Source organism: Quercus robur, chromosome 12 (assembly GCF_932294415.1).
Source record: "Quercus robur chromosome 12, dhQueRobu3.1, whole genome shotgun sequence".
Classification (NCBI taxonomy): Eukaryota; Viridiplantae; Streptophyta; class Magnoliopsida; order Fagales; family Fagaceae; genus Quercus; species Quercus robur.
Window position 1 is genome coordinate 15,759,662 of NC_065545.1, and position 20,966 is coordinate 15,780,627.

Here is a 20,966-nt window from a genome sequence, read left to right on the forward strand (position 1 = left end):
ACAACTGCTATAGAAGTTAGAATGTTCAATCTTACCTTCTACAACTGCCATTGGAAGTTAAGTACTTAGTACGAAGTTGTAGCGATGAACAAGGATTTGCTCATACTTCAAAATAGTAGAACGTGGTCCGAATTACAAGCTTTTGTACACAAATCCATTTCTAAAAATTTTCTAAGTGCTAAGGGGTCTTCCAGGAGTTTTCTTGATGGATGACCTTCATGCCCACGAACGACCTCCTGATGATGGACGACCTTCTTATGTTGGGCTAACCTTTTTGGCTCTGGACTACTCTTATGGACAATACAATATGAAGCTGAATCCAAGTAAGTGTGCCTTTGGGGTTTCGTCAAGGAAGTTTTTGGGATTCATGGTTTCACAAAGAGGAATTGAAGCGAATCTAGATATGATACAAGCCATACTGAACATGGAACAACCAAAGAATGTCAAGGAAGTCCAGTCCCTCTTTGGACGAGTTGCAACTCTAAACATTTTTGTTTCAAAAGCTACAAATAAGTGTTTATCTTTTTTCAAAGTACTCAGGAAGGCATTCGAATGGATGGATGAGTGCCAAAAAGCCTTCCAGGATCTTAAAGTCTATCTTACTAAGGCTCCTCTGCTGAGTCCATCCATACATGGTGAAGAGTTATATTTATACTTAGCAGTGTCCCTACATGCAGTAAGTTCAACATTGATCAGGGAAGAAGGAAAGGTGCAGAAGCCTGTGTATTATACAAGCCAGGCGCTAAAGGGAGCAGAAGGACGATATTCGATGATGGAAAAGTTGACTTTTGCATTAATAACGGCTTCTAGGAAGCTGAGGCATTACTTCCAAGCTCACGTCATCAATGTCATGACAAATCATCTGCTCAAGAAGGTGATGAACAAGTTGGAAGCTGCAGGACGATTAATCCAATGGGCTGTTAAGCTTAGTGAGTTTGACATCAGGTACCAACCAAGAAATGCAATAAAATTTCAAGCTCTAGAAAATTTCATTGCGGAATTCACTCCAAGTCATGGTAGTTTAGACGGGGTGGAAGAAGTAAAAACATGGGTCGTCCATATGGATGGGTCGTCTACACTATATGCAGGAGGAATAGGAGTTATGTTGCAATCTCCAGAAGGAGATAAGTTAAAGTATAAGGTTCGTATGCAATATCAAACAACCAACAATGAAGTTGAGTATGAAGCCCTTCTTAAAGGGCTAGAATTGGCTAAGTCTTTGGAGGTTGAATCAATAGTCGCCCAGGAAGACTCCTAGTTGGTTATAGGTCAAGTGAATGGAACGTGTGAAGTTAAAGAAGAACGGATGAAGAAATATCTTAATACGGTGAGACACCTTGTTAAGAAATTTAAAGAAGTTAGTTTCATTCAAGTCCCAAGGGAAGAAAATGTGGAGGCAGACACCTTATCGAAGGAAGCATCAGCAGATGGATCAGTGGACGAGTCTAATGAAGTCCAATTGATGCAGATGGTTAAGGAAGAATAAAATATTTTAATATTTTATGTTGTTTTCTTTTTTCTAGTTGAATTAGGATTTTAATTATTTTTCTTTTCTTAGTTAAATTGTTTTTCCTTTCTCAAGTAGAAGTAGGTTTATTATTTCTTTTCCTAAAAGGAGTAGGAGAAATTCTATTCTTATAAATACTCTTTATAGAGGGGTTGATTGTTGATGTTATGTGTTGATTAATAAAAGCTTGTTAAAGAGGTTTTCTCTATTATTTTTCCTATTAGCCTAGTGTTCTTGTAGAACTTAGGTATAGTGGAAGAGTTGTAGTATTTGTGTGTTATAGATTCTGTTTCTATACACCTACGCTGCATCAATTGGTATCAGAGCATGGTTAGATTCCTGCCATGGCACGAGGATCACGTGGGGGAAGGCATGCTGCTGTAGATGGTGATTATGAACGCGATGAGATTGCACGCAATACATAACTAGAGGCACGCTTTCAGCGGATGGAAAAGCAGTTTGAAGCGCTGACAAAGCAGCTTGCTGCCTTAGCCGTTGTTAACTAGCCTCGAAACTGTAGTCCAACTCTATGTTTTGTGGAGGAAGATGAGGTTGCACACGATGCACAATTAGAGGCATTCTTTCAACGAACAGAGGAGTGGTTTGATGCACTTTCAAAGCAGCTCGCCACCTTAGCCGTTGAAAACCAACCTCAAAACTGCCATCCAAATCCATGTTATGTGGAGGAGGAGGAGTATTTTGATGTCGAGGAGGAGGACTACGATATCAAAAAGGAGGATGAATACATTGAAAAAGTCTGTGTAATAAATTGGGATTCTCCACCAATTTATGATGACTATCTTGAAGATTTTAGTCAAGAAGACAAGATTGAGCTTGATAAAAATAAAGTCATATACATACAAGATGAGCCCATAACTCACATCGTTGATGAGACTTTCGACATTAAAAAAAAAAAAGGTTAATGATCCCCTCTGGGAGGATTTTATTGAACAAGAATTGATAGAGGTCAACAAGAGGCGTGAACAAGTGATTTTAAGTAATCTTTGTGGAGGAGGAAATATGAAGTTTTTGGATGCGTGCATGGATTCTTTTTTAGTACTTGCTTCACATATCCCACCATGGCAAAAGAGATCAAGAATAAAAATCCGTACATCAAGATTTATTATGAGTGAGAAAAGATTGATAAGTAGTATACTGATTCGTCTTGTCTTGCACAGAAGAATAGGATGGAGAGGATTATTCGGGGTTCCAATTGATCGTGGAAGATTGCCACAAAACTCGAGGACGAGTTTTCCCCAACCCCGAGAGAATGATGCAGATGGTTAAGGAAGAATAAAATATTTTAATATTTTATGTTGTTTTCTTTTTTCTAGTTGAATTAGGATTTTAATTATTTTTCTTTTCCTAATTAAATTGTTTTCCTTTCTCAAGTAGAAGTAGATTTATTATTTCTTTTCCTAAAAGCAGTAGGAGAAATTCTATTCTTATAAATACTCTTTATAGAGGGGTTGATTATTGATGTTATGTGTTGATTAATAAAAGCTTGTTAGAGAGGTTTTCTCTATTATTTTGCCTATTAGCCTAGTGTTCTTGTAGAACTTAGGTATAATGGAAGAGTTGTAGTATTTGTGTGTTATAGATTCTGCTTCTACATGCCTACACTGCATCACCAATACATGCCTAATATAGATCTTCCAGAAATACAACAGATAGAAGGTGAAGAAAGTTGGATGACCCCAATAGTCACCAACCTGGAAGATGGAAGGCTTCCAGAAGAAAGGGACGAGGCCAGAAAGCTAAGGACCAAATCAGCTAAATATGTCCTTATAGACGAGGTGCTATACAAAAGAGGCTTCTCTCAACCTTACCTAAGGTGTTTAGCTCTAGACAAAGCAAACTATGTATTGCGAGAAGTTTATAAAGGAGCATGTGGCAACCATTCAAGTCCCAAGGGAAGAAAACTTGGAGGCAGATGCCTTAGCGAAGGAAGCATCAGCAGATGGATTTGTGGACGAGTCTGATGAAGTCCAATACATGCCTAGTATAGATCTTCTAGAAATACAACAGATAGAAGGTGAAGAAAGTTGGATGACCCCAATAGTCACCAATTTGAAAGATGGAAGGCTTCTAGAAGAAAGGGACGAGGCCAGAAAGCTAAGGACCAGATCAACTAAATACGTCCTTATAGACGAGGTGCTATACAAAAGAGGCTTCTCTCAACCTTACCTAAGATGTTTAGCTCTAGACAAAGCAAACTATGTATTGAGAGAAGTTTATAAAGGAGCATGTGGCAATCATTCAAGTCCCAAGGGAAGAAAACTTGGAGGCAGATGCCTTAGCGAAGGAAGCATCAGCAGATGGATTTGTGGACGAGTCTGACGAAGTCCAATACATGCCTAGTATAGATCTTCTAGAAATACAACAGATAGAAGGTGAAGAAAGTTGGATGACCCCAATAGTCACCAATTTGAAAGATGGAAGGCTTCTAGAAGAAAGGGACGAGGCCAGAAAGCTAAGGACTAGATCAACTAAATACGTCCTTATAGACGAGGTGCTATACAAAAGAGGCTTCTCTCAGCCTTACCTAAGGTATTTAGTTCTAGGCAAAGCAAACTATGTATTGAGAGAAGTTTATAAGGGAGAATTTGGCAACCATTCAAGAGCTAGAGCACTTGTCCACAAGGTCGTCCGTGTAGGTTACTACTGGCCAACCATTCAAGCAGATGCTAAGGCTTATGTCAAGGTGTGCGACCAATGTCAGCGATTCAGTAACGTCCCTAGACAACCCTCAGAGTATCTTACCCCAATGATGGCCCCATGGCCTTTTGCGCAATGGGGATTGGATATTTTGGGCCCATTTCCAATTGAAACCAAACAGATAAAGTTTTTAGTAGTAGGGATTGATTATTTCATGAAATGGGTGGAAGCTAAACCCTTAGCAAAGATTACACAACAGAATGTCAAAAACTTCGTCTGAAAGAGCATTATATGCAAGTTTGGGGTACTTAGGGTTCTAGTATCTGACAATGGATGGCAATTTGGTAACACACCTTTCAGACATTTTTGCGAGCAACTTGGAATCAAGAATCATTATTCCTCTCCCTCCCACCCACAAGCAAATGGACAAGCAGAAATAGCAAACCGATCATTGCTAAAAATCATCAAGACTTGGCTAGAGGGGGCAAAGGGAGTATGGTCAGACGAGCTACTAGGTGTTCTATGGGCTTACAGGACAACTGTGAGGAACCCCACAGGGGAAACTCCTTTTAAACTAGCCTATGAAAGTGAAACAGTCATACTTGTAGAAGTACACACTGCTAACCACATGATGATGAAGTATCAAGACGAAGACAATGAAGAACAACTTTGTCTTAACCTCGATCTTATTGACAAGGTAAGGATGAATGTAGAGCAGAGGACAACAAGATACAAAAGTTTTATGGCTAGGCAGTATGATGCAATGGTGAAACTTAGGCGCTTCAACATTGGGGACCTCGTCCTTAAAAGGGTCTCTTTGGCAACCAGAAACTCGGCTCATGGAAAGCTAGGGTCTAATTGGGAAGGACCTTATAGGATTATCAACTACAAAAGGCAGGGATTATACTACCTGGAAGCCCTGGATGGACGGAAGCTAGAGCACCCTTGGAACGTTGAGCATCTAAGAAGATACTATCAATGAAGGGTTAGCCTGGACGAACACCACCATGGATGAGCATCATGGACGAAGTTGAAGTTATGTGTTGTTTCCCTCGTATTTACTTATGTTTATTACTACTACTACATGTTTTGAAATATTTTAATTCCCTAAAAGTGCATTAGTTTCTAACTTCTGCGCTATCTATGGACGAATTTATGATGGAAGAAGTCATGTACTTAGTCTATCTGTTTGTACATAAGTATTTCTAAATTCCCTATGGCACTAGCTTTTAAGCATGTGCCATGCTTGTGGATGATGTTAATGCTATGTACATACAGTTTGGATTTCCAATGTGTATAATGTTGTATGAATTTCCAATTCTTTGTGATTTCATTTAAACTAATCCACAAGAAGGCTAAAAGCCCAAGACGAGTAAAATCTTTGGACGCAGGGATATAACGTCTATAAACTTTCCTTAAAATAAGGATAAAGCAAAGAAAAATAAACCAAGGTATATTCGTCTAAACACTGGACGAGGTAAAACCTAAGGTATATTCATCTAATTAATGGACGAGGAAAAACATGCACGTAAGAATATTTCGAAGTCCTTGGACGAGTAAATGCTAGAAACGTCTTGACCAAAGACGAGTAAAGGAATCCTCCAACCTAAGGATGAAAGATGATGCTAGCTATAAGTCAAATACATGGACGAATAAAGCTAGAAAAAAAGATACCATTCATTGACGAGTCATACTTGTGAAATGTAAAGAATGGTAAAAGTGTTAAGCATGAAAAATTTATTTCAATACGAACGATGTAGATAAAAATTCGTTCATATAGTCAGGATGAGATAACATGTTCTCATAAGTGGACGGGCCACACTTAAAACCATAAAAATAATATGGACAATGTAAATAAAATTTGTTCACACAACATATAACATCTTTAACACCAAGTAAGAAATGAAAATAAAAGCAGACAGTCATTCATAAAAATTAAAGGGTAGACGACCACTATCCAAAAACCCTTGAGTTTTTAAAGCCAATGAAGGCAATTGTATTTGTTGCTCATCCATAAACTTGGACGAGGGAATTGTACTTGAATGAATTTTAAAAAGAGTAAAGCCCAAAACAACGGGCATTTCCAATAAACTAAAAATAATAAAATTTTTCTAAAGGAAAAATTAATTTACTAGGATAAACCATTGGGGGCATCACCCCTAGACTTTGGGTCGTCTTTATTGACATTAGTGGCGTCTTGGGCGGGTTCAGTTGAAGTATCGTCCATCACATTGACGTCCTCAGAGCTTGTCAAAAGCAAGGAACTCTCAGCAGCAGTGGGGATCATGAAGGAGTCAAAATCCATCTTAGGGTAGGCCTCCTTGGCATCAACACGGAAGTCTTCATAGCCAGCAGCATAATGACGATCTAGATGAGTCTTGAACTCAGTTGACCTCATGAAGGCTGTGATAGCTTCCTTTTGAGCCTTCTCCATAGATGAAGTAAACTCTTAAACCTTCACCTTGAGGTGAGTGATACGAGTTTCCTTTTCAATAGAGACTGCCTTGAGCTCCTCCACTTCATTCTTTAGTTTTTGCTCAATTCCCTGTAGACAATTGAGTTCCTCAGTCAATCTGATCACCTCCCTCTTTTTTAGAAGAACCTCATTGCTCAGCTCCTTGTTCTTCTCCTTTTCTTCCTTAGCCTCAACGTAAAGCTACTTAGCTTAGGTGGACGCAGTGTAAAACTTGGACATGGCCTGCAAATGGACGTAGGAGAGTTAGAAATTTTCCTTGAATCTTTTAGAAAATAAAAGGAAAATAATGAAAACCACATACCTTGAAGAGGTCATGGATGGCAGAACGTTCAAAATCCCTCACTGACATTTTGTAACATGAGTTCACCTTATTGTCAGTAATGAGTCCTTTGAACATCTTCCAAGCATAACCTTCATCCAGTACCAAGTTGGGAGGACATTTGCCTTTCTTTGAAGGGTGAGCCCTGTGAGGAGCTTTGGCTGCAGGAGGAGTAGGATCATCAGGTTGGATGAGTGGAGTAGTCTGGATAGATGGAGTGGTTTGGGGTACCAAGTTCACTGCCGAGGCATCCATGTGTACCGTCGTAGAAGGGAACTTTGGAACCTTAGGAGGAGGAGTCTTGCCAGACATCTGTTTCTTGGAACCTCGACGAGTAGGAAGGTCACCAAGGTCCACAAACTAGATATACCCTTCCTCTTTCCAGCCTGGGTGCCAAGGTTTTGGATGACCAGAGGAGTGACATTGTCCAAGACCTGTACATCCTATTCACCCTCAGTACCACTTGCAATGCCTTTCCCTTTATTTTCCTTCATAGTGGCCACCCCTATATTAAAGAGGATGAAGTTAGTAAAAAAAAAAATGATGGACGATACTTACTTCGACAATTAGTCTCCTCGTGTGCAAGGTTCTCTGTAGTAGGCTTAGGACCAAGCCCCCAAGTAGCCAGACGACTGAAAGTCACTAAGTTGTGGAAGGACCTCTCAGGGAAGGCACGTGCTTGGTCAATATGATCCAAATAAAATTTTTCCAAACGTGGACGAGTAACAGCTGCACCAATACCAAAGAAGGTTAGACGAGTAAAAAAGTTAGATAAAATAAAGGAAGAAAGACATGCCCTTAGGACAAAGACAACCTAAGGGGCTGGTAAAAGGAGGGAAGGGGGCACTATCTACATCAACTAGGTCCCCAGCCCAATTTCCAGAAATAAAAAATAATTCTTTCTTCCAAAGCCTATCAGAAGAACTACGGCCCTTTATAAACTGAGGATCCCTAGACAAGAACTGGTAAAAACTAGCAAATTGCTTTATCTCTAAAGGCTTATAACAGTAAAGGAACTCGTCCACTGTGATTGGATGGTTCCCTTCCAATGCCTCACGCCATAGCACTTGCATGGCAACTATTGTCCTCCATCCATTGGGGTTGAGCTGGTTTGGTCTAATACCCAACCTATAAAACAGATCTCTACAAAAGGAGTTTAAGGGAAACCTAAGACTTGCTAGAAGGTAAGAGGTATATACACCAAAACTAGAAAAGGGGGAACAATACCATTCTCCCTCTTCAGGTAGATGAGGCATAAACTCACTAGGAATTTGATTTCTTCCTACAAGGGTTTTTAACTTAGGCGCGTCCAGAGTAGACGCTACCTCAAGAGCTATAAATTATATTTCTTCTTCCTCCTCCTTTTCATCCTGAGGAGGACTAGGTTATCTTCTGGACGAGCTAGCCCCTGCCCCATAAGCCATCCTACGTTGCATTTCCTGGAATTCCTCTAAAGAAAAATCAGGAACCCCAGACGAATAATTCTCGTCTGAGGAACTACTATCACTACTATAACCTGTACTACCCTCACTGCTCTCATAACTACCGCCACTACTCCCAGAGGACACATCCCGATACTCATCTATCTCTCTCTCTCTCTAGGCTACTACTAGACGCAGACATAGTTAGAAGAATGAACAAAGACGAAAACCTAAGAATGAAGGAAAGAAAGTACCTGATGAGACTAGAAGATGAGAACTAGACGAGGCTCTTGGATGAAATGGCAGAAAGGAAATTATCAGAACAGTAAAAGGGCAAGAGAGAGAATGTGCATATTTATAGGGCCTAGAGGTGGGTCAACGAAGCAACACGAACCAACCAAAAGTTAACACGTGTCATTCTCCTCGAATAATAAATCGACGCAACCAGCCAACTAATAAGATTATGACATGTGGCACAATCTAGAACAATAAAATTTAACTAGAGAAATGATGACACTTGGCGTGATAGTCAACCATTAAAGCAATGACGCGTGTCAAAATTCAACAATAAATACTACAGTACTCTGGATGACCCTTGGACAAGGGGCAACTGATAGTGAACTAAAAATTGAACCATTTCCAATTCGTCCATAAGAGTCGTCCAGAACCAGAAAGGTTAGCCCAACATAAAAAGGTTTTCCATTGTCAGGTGGTCATTCGTGGGCATGAAGATCGTCCATCAAGAAAACACTTGGATGACCCCTCAGCACTTAGAAAATTTTCAGAAATGGATTTGTGTACAAAAGCTTGTAATTCGGACCACGTTCTACTATTTTGAAGTATGAGCAAATCCTTATTCATCTCTACAACTTCCTACTAAGTACTTAACTTCCAATGGTAGTTGTAGAAGATAAGATTGAACATTCTAACTTCTATAGCAGTTGTGAAAGTTAAGTCTGAACCTTTCAACTTCCACACATTTTGAGGAAATTACTAAACAAGTAACCACTTCAAAGCTCACTATATAAGAACTCATCCACACCAAATGAAAGTAAGTTTCCATTATCCCTAAAGTTGGAATTATTGAGTTCTAGAGAGAAAAAAACTAACTTAAATATCGGAGGGTTCTTGGTCGGTTCACCCTAGTCACCTTTAATCTACTGTTTCTTTCTTTTCAAGCCTTCCAAGTAACCACTAACCCATTGAAGCCCGAAGCATTCAGCCTACTAATTTTCTTTGCATCATCAAATTAGAATATTAGCATGAATAAGGGTCTTTTTTTTACCGTTGGATCTACTTAAATCCAATAGTTTAAATAAGGTGTAACTCTTTAGAGTTACACTAGGTGTAACTTGAACTCATCTCTATAATTATTACAAATATTCTTATTAGGATCTCATTAATTACCCTTATTTATTACATTCTAAACCTATCTTTAAACTCAAAAACATTTGACATCTGACTCTCTCTCTCTCTCTCTCTCTCTCTCTCTCTCTCTCTCTTAACGTTTCTCTCTCTGTGTCTCCTCCACCATTTGTGAGAGACCACGCCCCCAACCCGTTTTATAGGTGTTGGGCCAAACTCACGTGAATGGGTGGAGTCGTGTTATTGCCTCTCAAAATGGAGGTTCGACTAGTTATATTTTCCCCTTTAGATTAAGAGTTTTACAATGGAGTCACCACTTATTTATTTATTAGAATAAATAAGAAAACCAAAATTGAAATATTTCTCATTTTATTAATTTGCAATTGAATTTACATTGATCATAGGAAAATTACATGGTTTTGGTCCTAAATACAATATAAGATAAAGTACATAATTTTGTTTTCTAGTTACAATCTAGAAATTGAAAATTACATGGATAAGCATTTGATCTACTAACCTTTGATCTAAGTTCGGAGGCTATGTTACAAGGTGGGAAACTGGTCTTCTAGACTATAGTGGCCAACATTCATATCACATCATCTAATATGTTATCCATCAATTTGCATGTTGAATTCATTGTGTGTGCATGTGATAAACCCTAATTCCATTTATTAAGCATTTCATTTGGATTGAAAAATAAATTCTAGTGAATGTGTGTGGATGGTAATATCCTAGATTCAAATATTTGAAAGAATTATTAAACAAAAATCTTTTTTCATGTTTTTTATGTGGATTTAAAATAAAAACTAATGTTATGCATGAACATGTAATGAACAACTAAGAACATGTGAAGAACACATAAGAACATTTAAGAACATTCAAATATATTCAAGGGAATCAAAATAATTACTATCATGCTTTAACCTTAAATTCTCATCATGGCAACATAAAAACTGGTTAGGGAAAATGATTATACATTCATGCAAGATTCATATGGTGGAGGAGGAGACTCTTGGTGGAGGTCCTAAGAGTAGAGGAAAAGAAAAGCTAAGAGAGAGAGTGTGAGTCTCACTCAATACCTTGAGTTTTAGGAAGACCAAGATATGACAAGACCAATCAACTTCACTAAAACTCAAGAGAGGAGAAGAGAGAGGGGTTTTTTATGTGCCTTGGAATGGAGGAGAGGAGGTTTATATAATAGTGGTTGAGGGAATATGAATGAAAGACCATTTAATGAGGGTCGACAAAAAATCATGAACCTAGACCTCATTTTAGCCTTTGGGGAAATCTGGTGCATTAAATGTAGAGATTGGTGGAAGTGAGGAGCAAGCAAAATTCAGTATTTCCGTTACTACTGTAACAACCTGTAGAGTCAATTTCAAAAAATCATATCTTACTCAATTCTGATCGGAATTGTCTCTTTCTTATGCTCAAATTGAAGCCTTGGAGGTATATTTTCTGGGAAAATTAACCTCATTCATAGATTCAAAGTATTCTGAGAGATATCAACGAAATGGTGAGCAGAGGTCATTTGTTAGAAAACAATTTCAGCAAAATTTGCATTAATAGGTCCCAAATTAGTTTCCAATTAACATTAATAAGCTCCAATCACTCCCATTTCAGACCTAATTAGTTCCAAATCTATCCTAATTGAAAGATAATTGCACAAATTACTCATTGAATGATTAATGTTTAACTATCTTGTTAATTAGGTGTGTGCAACCCTACCATAAAATGTAATCCTAACCAATCAAATTATGACACATCATTGATCTCAAATTGATTATACTTATAACCAATTGAAATCAATTGTTCATAGTCACATATAGTCGGACTTAATTTGTAATAGTATATCTCAGCCATTAAAACTTGATTTGATAATAACTTTCAATCTGGTGGTTCGATTAGGGCTTATGACCAATCGATTTGATCGTTACAACATCAAAATCATTTTGGTGAAATGAGATTAAGGATCTAATAACTAGAATCAAGATGTAGATTTCCAAGGCAAAATTACCCTTTTACCCTCCAGGTGAGGTTAAATGCAAGTTGCAAAATGAGGTGTCAACACCATTGCTCCTCCACCATTGTTCCACCTCTACAAGTTGCTAGTAGAAGAAAAAAGGAAAAAAAAAAAAAAAAAAACAACAACAACAACAACAGCACCGCAGCCTTTGTAACAGGCTCCTTGCCAGTACCCGCCCACCACCACAACTATTTCTTGGACATATTTCTAAGACATATTTCTTGGACATTGCAACCCAATACTTGGTTGTCTAGTTGAATGTCATGGTGCATCATTAATAGTTGAAAATATTGATGGGTCACAAATATAGGATATGGACTAGTTGTTGTTGTATAAGAATTGCCATAATAATAATAGTTGTTGTGCTATGCTCCTATTTGTGTTTATGGTTTAAAAGCAATAATATTGATGTCCTTATTGTAAAATAGAGGAAATATAATGTCACTAACTATCAATTTGTTCGAATGGCATGTATCTATAAGTATCACAAACCTTTATTGTTAGTGTTTGGCTTCGTTTCTTTTTTTCCTTTCTTTTCTTTTTTTTCTTTTTCTACTAGCAACCTGTAGAGGTAGAACAATGGTGGAGGAGACAAAGAGAGAGAAATGTAGAGAGAGAGAGAGAGAGAGAGAGAAAGTCAGACGTCAAACGTTTTTGGGTTTAGAGATAAATTTAGAATGTAATAAATGAGGGTAATTAATGAGATCCTAATAATAATATTTGTAATAATGAGTGTCTTTTTTTAACCGTTGGATTTACTTAAATTCAACGGTTAAAAAAATGTGTAACTCTAAAGAGTTACATCAGGTGTAACTTGAATCCATATATATATATATATATATATATATTTTTTTTTTTTTTTTTTGAGGAAAGGGCTTGATGAATTTGGGATCTAGATTGATTTACATTTGATGATTTGTTGTTGGATTTAAGAAAAGATAAGATGAAAAAGATGGTAGAAGAAGAGAGAGATTAGATGGGAGAGGAGAGATAATCATATGGAGAGAGAAAAATAAAATAAAATATCAAATGCAAGAGCTACAGTAACCGTATGCACAATTACTGTAGCACTTGTGCATTTATGCATAATTTTACACCCACTGATATGGGTGTTTTTTTATTATCAAAATGTGTAAAATGACTTACTTTTTCTATTTTGTAAGATTATGCAACCACCTTAAATTACCATACCTAAAATTTTAAGGTCTAAAAAGTAATTTATGCTTTTTTTTTTTTTACACAAACCAATCATTTTCCTAAAAAAAAAAAAAATCTAGTAGGTTCCAGATTTGATGTTTTTTTCCCATTTGAGATTCCAAAATTAGAAAAAAAAAAAAAAAAAAAAAAAAAAAAAAACTCTTCTCATTTGGATTTTGTTTTCGAGAATGATAGATTTTGTTTATACAATTATTTGAAATTACAAGAAATATTAATAATTTTCCGTGCAAGTTAAAACAACAAATTTTTTTTTTTTTATATTCATTTTAGTCTCACAACCAAACATAAATAATCAGTTAATAAAATGTATACTAGAAAAAAGTTTAAATCAAAACAAACGGAGTGTAATGCTAGTTAAATTGTTTTTGTTTCTTTCTATCACACAATCCCTCTTGGAATGGGAACATAATACTCTTAACTATTGAATTTTGTTTTATAAGATATGATTCTTGGTCGAAAGTGCTATCTCTTGGGTTGCTCCTCCAGTCCTCCTTACATAGTTTTGTAAGAAATAAATACACTCCATTTCCCAAAAAAACTAAACAAATAATGGGCAAACAACATTTTTTTTATCCCTAAAATTTGTTCCATTTTTCAGTTTGGTTTCTAAAATTTCAAAACTAGCACTCAAAATATTAAAATTTGTAAATCGATCTGATCTGGCCTTTTAGAGTTCGATCTATTTTCCAAATTGGTCCATAGAGTTTCAAAAATAACAATAAAAAAAAAATAATAAAAAAAATCCTTAATGAATGTAAATTGATCCAATGTAGTCAATAAAGTTTGCTCTATTTTCCAATTTGGTTCCTATAAAGCGTCAAAAGTTTGCTCTGTTTTCCAATATTGCCTTTTACACGAGTTGAGCTGGAGCCTATAATCTTCGATTCTATTTCCATCTTCTTTCCGTGCGTGCGTGCGTCAGTGTCATATGACAAATTGGCTCTTCGGTTCAGGAACATTTGGTCCATCTTATCTTTTGTCATGCAAGTTGCAACTTTTATCATTTTTCTTTGTGGGTCCAACTTAGCATCATGCATTACTGGATGGCATTAAAGATTGGCAGAAAAGGGTCATCATGCATCCCCATAAAGCAAAATTGTGGTATCCTAGAGTTCAGGGGTTGCAGCCTTGCAGGCACTGTGACAAATACATTTACAAGACCCTTTATTCTTACTTCTTGAATAATTGAATAATGCAATACATAACCAATCGATTTCTCAAGAGAGCATAATTAGGTGAAAATATGATTTTGACCTTGAGTTGGCTGGATGAAGCTTGCCTTTTTACACTGGACATATTACAATTCGGCTATGTGATTGCATCGTAGCGTGTCTAGTGCAAAAAAACACTAGACACAAGCCGTATCTAAATTGACTTATTTGTTTTCGTAATCCTTAAAATTTCAAACGTATATCAAGGTTTTCTTTATCTTATCTTAATATAATCCCCCTTTATTTTTAATGCATGTCTATGTTTATCTTATCTTAATATAATCATGTGACGAACAATAAACTTATTTGAAACAAATAATAAAGTAGATAGTAGTAAATAACTATGGTTGGCAAATACACGTGGAAATTCCCCTTTCGTTTGAGGGGGATGAAACTTGAAAGCACCAACTGCAGATTTGAAGACATTGAAGAAGGGGAAGGAGACACTATTCCAATGGTAACACCAAAAACGGTGTCATGTAAAAAGGAAACCACACGTGCGTCTCAATTAAAAGGAAACAATGTTGTTTCTCTTAAATAGAACGATGTCGTTTTAGTACTTGTATATTAAACCTGTTAGTGATCATACGTGTGCACGTGGGAGAGGTAGTTATTAGAATCTTGTAGAAATATCTTGGCTGTTGTAATAGTTTCTAGATATTTTTCCGTTTCTAGTTTCTCTTGGGATATATTGTACAAACTTTGCTCATTTGTAAGTTAAGTCATTAATCACAGTTTTCTTCCAATAGAGAAATTTTCTCTCTCACTGTTCTTTCACAGCATAAGGGTGTGTACAGAAAAAAGCTTTTTCATATCACCAATTGCCATGGTTTCAAACAATAATCCCCAACAGCCATATGCATAGTAACCGAGTCTAACGACTAATGATGAGCTTGATAAGAGTAAATGCGAGAAAAGAGTTTCATTTTGCAACTCTTCAATTTGTATGACAAACATGATTGAGTAATACAACCCAAATGCCATTGATATTTGAGAACAGAACCTTCTAATATAAAGTTAGAGCAGATACAATATAATTCTTATTCTATATCATTCTTTTAAGAACTCCCAAACATGTTGTAAGATCTTGGAAAATATGGCTAGTTGGTTGTTTACGAGGGGTGGGGAAAAAAGGGAAAAGAGAAAAATTAAGAATAAGAAGCGATTGTATATGTTCTTCTCATGTGTTCTTGGTGGCCAAATGCACCAGAGATTCCTCATTAAAAGATAAAACATAGAAAGCATAAATAACAAAGGATTTGAAGAAATTACTTGAAGCACTTCATCATAAGACCCAACAAGTGGTACAAAAGTGTACGAAAATTTACTTCCTCGGGAGTATGTTTAACATTAGAAACCAAAGGTAGGAAGAAAAAGAAAAAGAAAAACTAGCTATGCATCGTAATTGCAGAGGTTCTCAAATCCCATATATTCATGCTGCTGAATCTTCCCAATCATGTTTGATACGCCAACTCCACCTAACAAACAGACCATTTAATATTTGAGAATTCAAGTTCACATATTTTAAAGTTTATGGAAAAGTATGCATTTATAAAAAAAATTTAAAATTTATGGAAAAGTTAGTTCAATAAGCAAAATAACGGGGAACAATAATGCTCACCTAGTGAAATTGCACTAACAAATATTGTGAAGGCTAGAATAAAGATGATCAGTGATGCTCTCCCAAATAAAATGATCAGCTTTCTCACAACATGCTGTCCTATGAAGGCTGCAATAGTAGCCACAGCAGCAAAGTAGAGAGCTGCCATAAAAGTTGCAAATGATCAAGATGTTACATGACTATCAAAAAAATTAAGAAAGCACAATTTTATAGAGATTATCTGGGTGTTGTAGGGTACTGACTTACCATAAGGAACAGGAAAACGATTCAGAAGGTAGTATTCCACAACAGACATAGACGATGAGAAGGTCATTGCAAAGGTGGCAGTGGCACTTGAGACCTGCACAGAAGATATCCAAAGTTGTAGATGATATATTTGTAAACAATGAGATCTTTTACATCTTTATTTTTTATAATTTGGCGACGCAGATATGCATGATTACTCACTAGCAATTTTACATTTACACTGGTTTAGCTTTGAGTTCCTAGTTGGACAATAAGTCATGGGACCGAATTATCCAAAAAGCTTAAAACCTCCTAACTTTTAACAGCATCCTCAGCCTTATAAAATAAAATAAAAATGCAACATAAGAAGGAGATGGTTGGATTTCTAATTTCTTAACCATTACTTTGCAAGTTATTCACAAATACCCAATAATTTCATAGTTCCAGATAAAGCATCTTGTACATGAATGATGATTTTATGTGTTTCAATAAAAACTACAAACAGACCTGAGGGGGTACTCCCAGCTCCAAAAATAGTGGACCCATAATAAACCCTCCACCTAGGCCAAGCAGCCCACCAACTATTCCTCCCAGTACACCGCCGGCACAATAGAAAATCAGCTGATGTACTTTCCAATTTGTCCCCTCATCTCCCTTGGATGCAATAACTCTGTGTCCCTTGTAAAGGCTAACTGCCTCGTACAAAGACACCCCAAAAGAAATAGGGATCTGTAGACAGTGTTAGATAATTTATCCTCAACAAGCAACACAAACACACACAAAGGCATACACACATTGAATGGAAAGAACACAGGAGGCCTTTAGTGTCAATAGAAATACCTGCAAGAAGTTCAACACCCAGTATTCTGTTGAACAAGTAGCTGTATGATTCTGTCATCAATGGAAAATTAATATTTTAAAATGAGCAGTTGATGTTACATGATCAAGTAGAGATTGCATGATATAAAAATTTTGAGGGAAGATAACAGCAGAAGAGGCTAAACCTTGGCAATCTGGAGGACAAGGAATGAAATCCAGACAAAAACAAGAAGTCCAAGTTCCTTCCAATAAATATTCTCAATAATAGTAACCTACAATGTTTATATTGATTTAGCTTCCAGAACTCCATGGCACCAATAATAGCTTAACAGGGTATTATTACCTCTGGTTCTTTGGTGTCTTTATGAGTGTCATTTTTTGGGCCAGCAGGAAGAGGCTTGTATTCCACCTCTGCACCATCAGAACCTGATGGAACAGGACACAAATTTGAATGCTGATTTCAGAAAATAACTCCAAGCAATGCTAACTCTATGACTTTTATACAATTAGAGGAATAGTGGATCAACTCACCATTTGAGCCCAGTCGCTTAGCAGCCTCCTAAAATTTGAAAAGTTGAGGTTCAATGGTAAGCAATTAATTTCAGTAGTAATAACAGAAAAATAAATGGGAACTTGGACCAAACATGAAAATGAATGTATTCATGGCCCAAATTCATGCTTGTATGTGTAAAAAATTTATGTAATTACATTTTTCATAATGGTTTCCTTTTTCCATGTTTCAACACCCTTGAGGAATGCCTTTGTTGACGTGCCTGCAAGCCACCAGAATCAACCAAGGGTGTTATTGGAGGAAAATTCCTAAATAGAGGAATGACAATTCTTCTAATCATTACCTATAAACAGAACAATAAGCAAAACTGTGACCATCCAATCAGCAAATATAACGTTGAAAGCCACTCCTATACTAATGCCCATCATAAGCATTGGCTGGATGAGCAGTGCTAAATCATAGTCAATGATGGGCATATCAAGTGTAGGATGCCTTAGCTTAAGGTTGTAGTAAACAGTTGAGGCTGCGGCACCCATGATCATACCTGACACAAACAGACAAAATTTCTGATTTTGTTAATTACACCATCGTTTAATACAAAGTGGATTCCTTCTGTGCATTCACTATAGCTAGTTAAGACATTTTACGTTGAAGCAACCAAACTAACCACGATTCCCAAAATCAAAAGTCAGCTATGTCCAAAATTCAAAACTTTAGATTCACTATAAAATTCCATGACAAATCAACTTTGCTCAAACAATAAAGGTTTCATGCCAAGGGAGTAACCAGTTTTGCATGGTCAAGAATCTTCAGCTATGTTTGGTTGGGGTGAAAAGGGAGATGATGATGGAAATGGTGGAAGCAAAAGGGAGAAGAAAATGAAATTTTACATTGTCTGGTTGAAGTGAAAAGGGAGAGAAAAAGAAATGGGGTGGATGGAGTTTTTCACTCGGGTCCACCATTTCTTTTTCTTCAAGATTGGAAAGAAAAGAGGAAAGAAAATGTATTGAGAAAAAAATTACAGAACTACTACCACCTTTTCGTCTTTCTTACTTTAAATTAATAAAGGCATAATAGTAATTTATTCCCTATTATTCCACTTTTCCATCTCCTCTACCAAATACACATGAAAGAAAACATAAATATTTTTCTATCCTCCCAACATTTTCCATCCTCCAGCCAAAAAGAGCTTTGGAAGTCAAGTGGTTTGAAAAGAAACTATAGAAAAAAAAAAGTCTTTACCCCCACACAAATAAATCTTTTAATCATTCTAAACAGCATGCGTGACGTTCCTTTCATTTAAAAAAGAAAGTTCCTCTTTTTTACCATCCTCTATCTTAGGATTCAACAAGATTAGGTATTTCAATCCAAAGTGAGTTTCTTTAAGAAATGATTTAAGAATATCTACTGTCATAGCCAACCTGAAATGCATAGCCAACCCACAATTTTTTTGAGATTAAGGCTTGGTTATTGTTATTGTTAAGATTATCCAACCTTTAAGAAAATAAACTAATACAAAAATACATGTTCTCTTACATTTTGATATAGCTGTTGCTGACTTGGGATCAAACCCAATAATCAGGGTAAGCATAGGAACAAAAATGCCACCACCACCAACGCCACCAACACTCCCAAATGCAGCTCCAAAGAATCCAACTATTGAACCCACAACAATTTGCCAATTCAATTTGATCTCCTGCGAAGCAAAATTTACAGTGACCCAAAAATAATTCCATTTCCACAGTCCATTTTCACCATAAAAGTATAAAACTACATACACTAGTGTTTAACACCATAAAAGTTGACAAGATCATTTGATATAGCCACAACCGAAAATAAGATACCATACTTATTCCACAAGCACTTCCAATAGGACCACTATTCCACCAAAAGCAATTAATTATAAAGTCTTAGCACATAATAAAAACGAGTTGATCATTGATTAACATGTGGATATATATAGAAGAATCTAAAGTAATATAGTTTAAATCGAAAAGGACTTTGGTAGGAGGAAAGTAAAAAGAGAAGGAATAAAAGAAAAACAGTGAAATTGAAAATGAAAAATACCGGCCAAACGTGGTGATAACCCGATTTGTTGGCTTGCCACAAGAAATTTACAGCTTTGAGAAGGTAATTGGATTCAGGTACTCCTTCCGTTCCATTGAAACTTAAAGCTTCCAGTCTCAGCTCCCTTTGGGCCGAAACAACCACCAAAACTATCAGATAATACAACATAACCATCCACACCCATCTCAAACCCCACCTCCATTTTGCTCCAAACTCAGCCATTAGATTCTGATACTGGTTCTACACCCTTATTTCACACACTCTCTCTCTCTATTAATCTTTTTTTTTTTTTTGAGAAACTCTCTCTCTATTAATCTATACCCAAGAAACCAAAAAGTTCAAGTCTATAATCTAATTTTATATAAGAAAACAGAGAATCGGATAGCTATTGTCACTTTTTTTTCTCCAGAAACTTGATAATCTGATTCTAATACAGTGGGATCAAGGTTTTCATGGGTTTGCTTAGAAATTAATGAAACGAGAAAAAAAGTGAGAGATTGTTTAGCTTTGAAGTGTGTGAATGGCTGATCAAAGTAGTCCCAGAGAGAATGAGATTTTTGAGGAATGGTATACAAACAGTGTGATTTATGACCATAAAAAAGCCGTGTAAAATGTGGATACGTATAACGGAGAGAATTTGGAGATCCTTGTCAATGAAAAAAAAGTACAAACAGAAAAATGGTGCAAAAAATGCGTGCTCTTGAAATGAAACAAAAAAATTGTGTAAGAACATGCAAATCTCTCTCTCTCCCTCTGTTTTTTTTTTTTTTGGAGCAGAATCTCTCTCTCTCTCCTTGTGAAACGGGAGTAGAAAATATAGTACTATGTGCAAATTATGGGACTCATTTATAACAGATAGAGTTTCCTAATCACACGACACATTCGTTGTTAATGAGTTTGTCCGGATACAGTTTATTAAGAGGAAGGTAAACATAAATTCCTAATTACACCACGTGCATTTTGATAAATAAAAAAAAATTAAAAAAAAAAAACACAATTACACCACGTGTCTTTTTTCTTTTCTCTCTCTTTGTACATTGTCGTTTACTCGTTTAGAAGGGCCCAGTTCACACACAATATTGGGCCCGCTGGTCCATATTATCAGCGACAAAATAAGCAAAACTTGAGAACTTTTTAATTTTTTTTAATTTAATAAACAATCCATTTCGTTAACCAGCAAAACTTGGGACCTTAGAAGTTGGCAAAGCAACGATGGTGTAATAAGGTTGGGTGTGTGGTCGGAACGTTGATTACTGTTAGATAGGGAAAAAAAAGGCGATCTTATCTAGGACAACACAAAAGAAAAGAAGATAGGTAATAATTTCTCATCCTTATTTTAATATAATTTAAGAAAATACCAGCCTACTATCCCTCGATACACAAGTCAAGCTAGTGATGGAACTTATGAGTGGATCAAGTGGGCCTTGTGAAGAACACCTTGAATTTGGTTAAGTTACAAACGTGCCTTGTGGTTTGGTGGTAGCCATCTAAGTATCGCTTCAATGAATGTGTTCTTGTGTGC

At 36.4% G+C, this 20,966-nt stretch overlaps 1 protein-coding gene across 2 annotated transcripts; it reads right to left on the bottom strand.

Annotated features, from left to right (window-relative positions):
* Positions 1 to 15,459: 15,459 nt before the first annotated feature.
* On the bottom strand, positions 15,460 to 20,248 carry LOC126709233 (sulfite exporter TauE/SafE family protein 3-like). Of its 2 annotated transcripts, XM_050409370.1 has the most exons (12): positions 19,445 to 20,247; positions 18,914 to 19,073; positions 17,721 to 17,921; positions 17,575 to 17,639; positions 17,398 to 17,425; positions 17,210 to 17,292; positions 17,052 to 17,138; positions 16,888 to 16,938; positions 16,555 to 16,776; positions 16,069 to 16,162; positions 15,823 to 15,963; positions 15,460 to 15,679 (listed from the first exon to the last, which is right to left on the bottom strand). In XM_050409370.1, exons 1-12 carry the CDS (start codon positions 19,664 to 19,666, stop codon positions 15,594 to 15,596), a joined length of 1,440 nt encoding a protein of 479 aa, XP_050265327.1. In that variant the 5' UTR covers positions 19,667 to 20,247; the 3' UTR covers positions 15,460 to 15,593. The 2 variants fall into 2 exon arrangements, with proteins under 2 accessions (XP_050265327.1, XP_050265328.1); XM_050409371.1 differs by lacking the exon at positions 17,052 to 17,138 and having other exon boundaries at positions 19,445 to 20,248.
* Positions 20,249 to 20,966: the final 718 nt, after the last annotated feature.

Coding starts and splice junctions, on each gene's coding strand:
- LOC126709233 (XM_050409370.1), bottom strand. CDS start 19,666: ATGGCTGAGTTTGGAGCAAAATGGAGGTGGGGTTTGAGATGGGTGTGG. Junction 17,640..17,720: donor GCTTATTGTTCTGTTTATAG/GTAATGATTAGA, acceptor GGTGGCTTGCAG/GCACGTCAACAAAGGCATTC. Junction 16,939..17,051: donor TTGTCCTCCAGATTGCCAAG/GTTTAGCCTCTT, acceptor CATTGATGACAG/AATCATACAGCTACTTGTTC.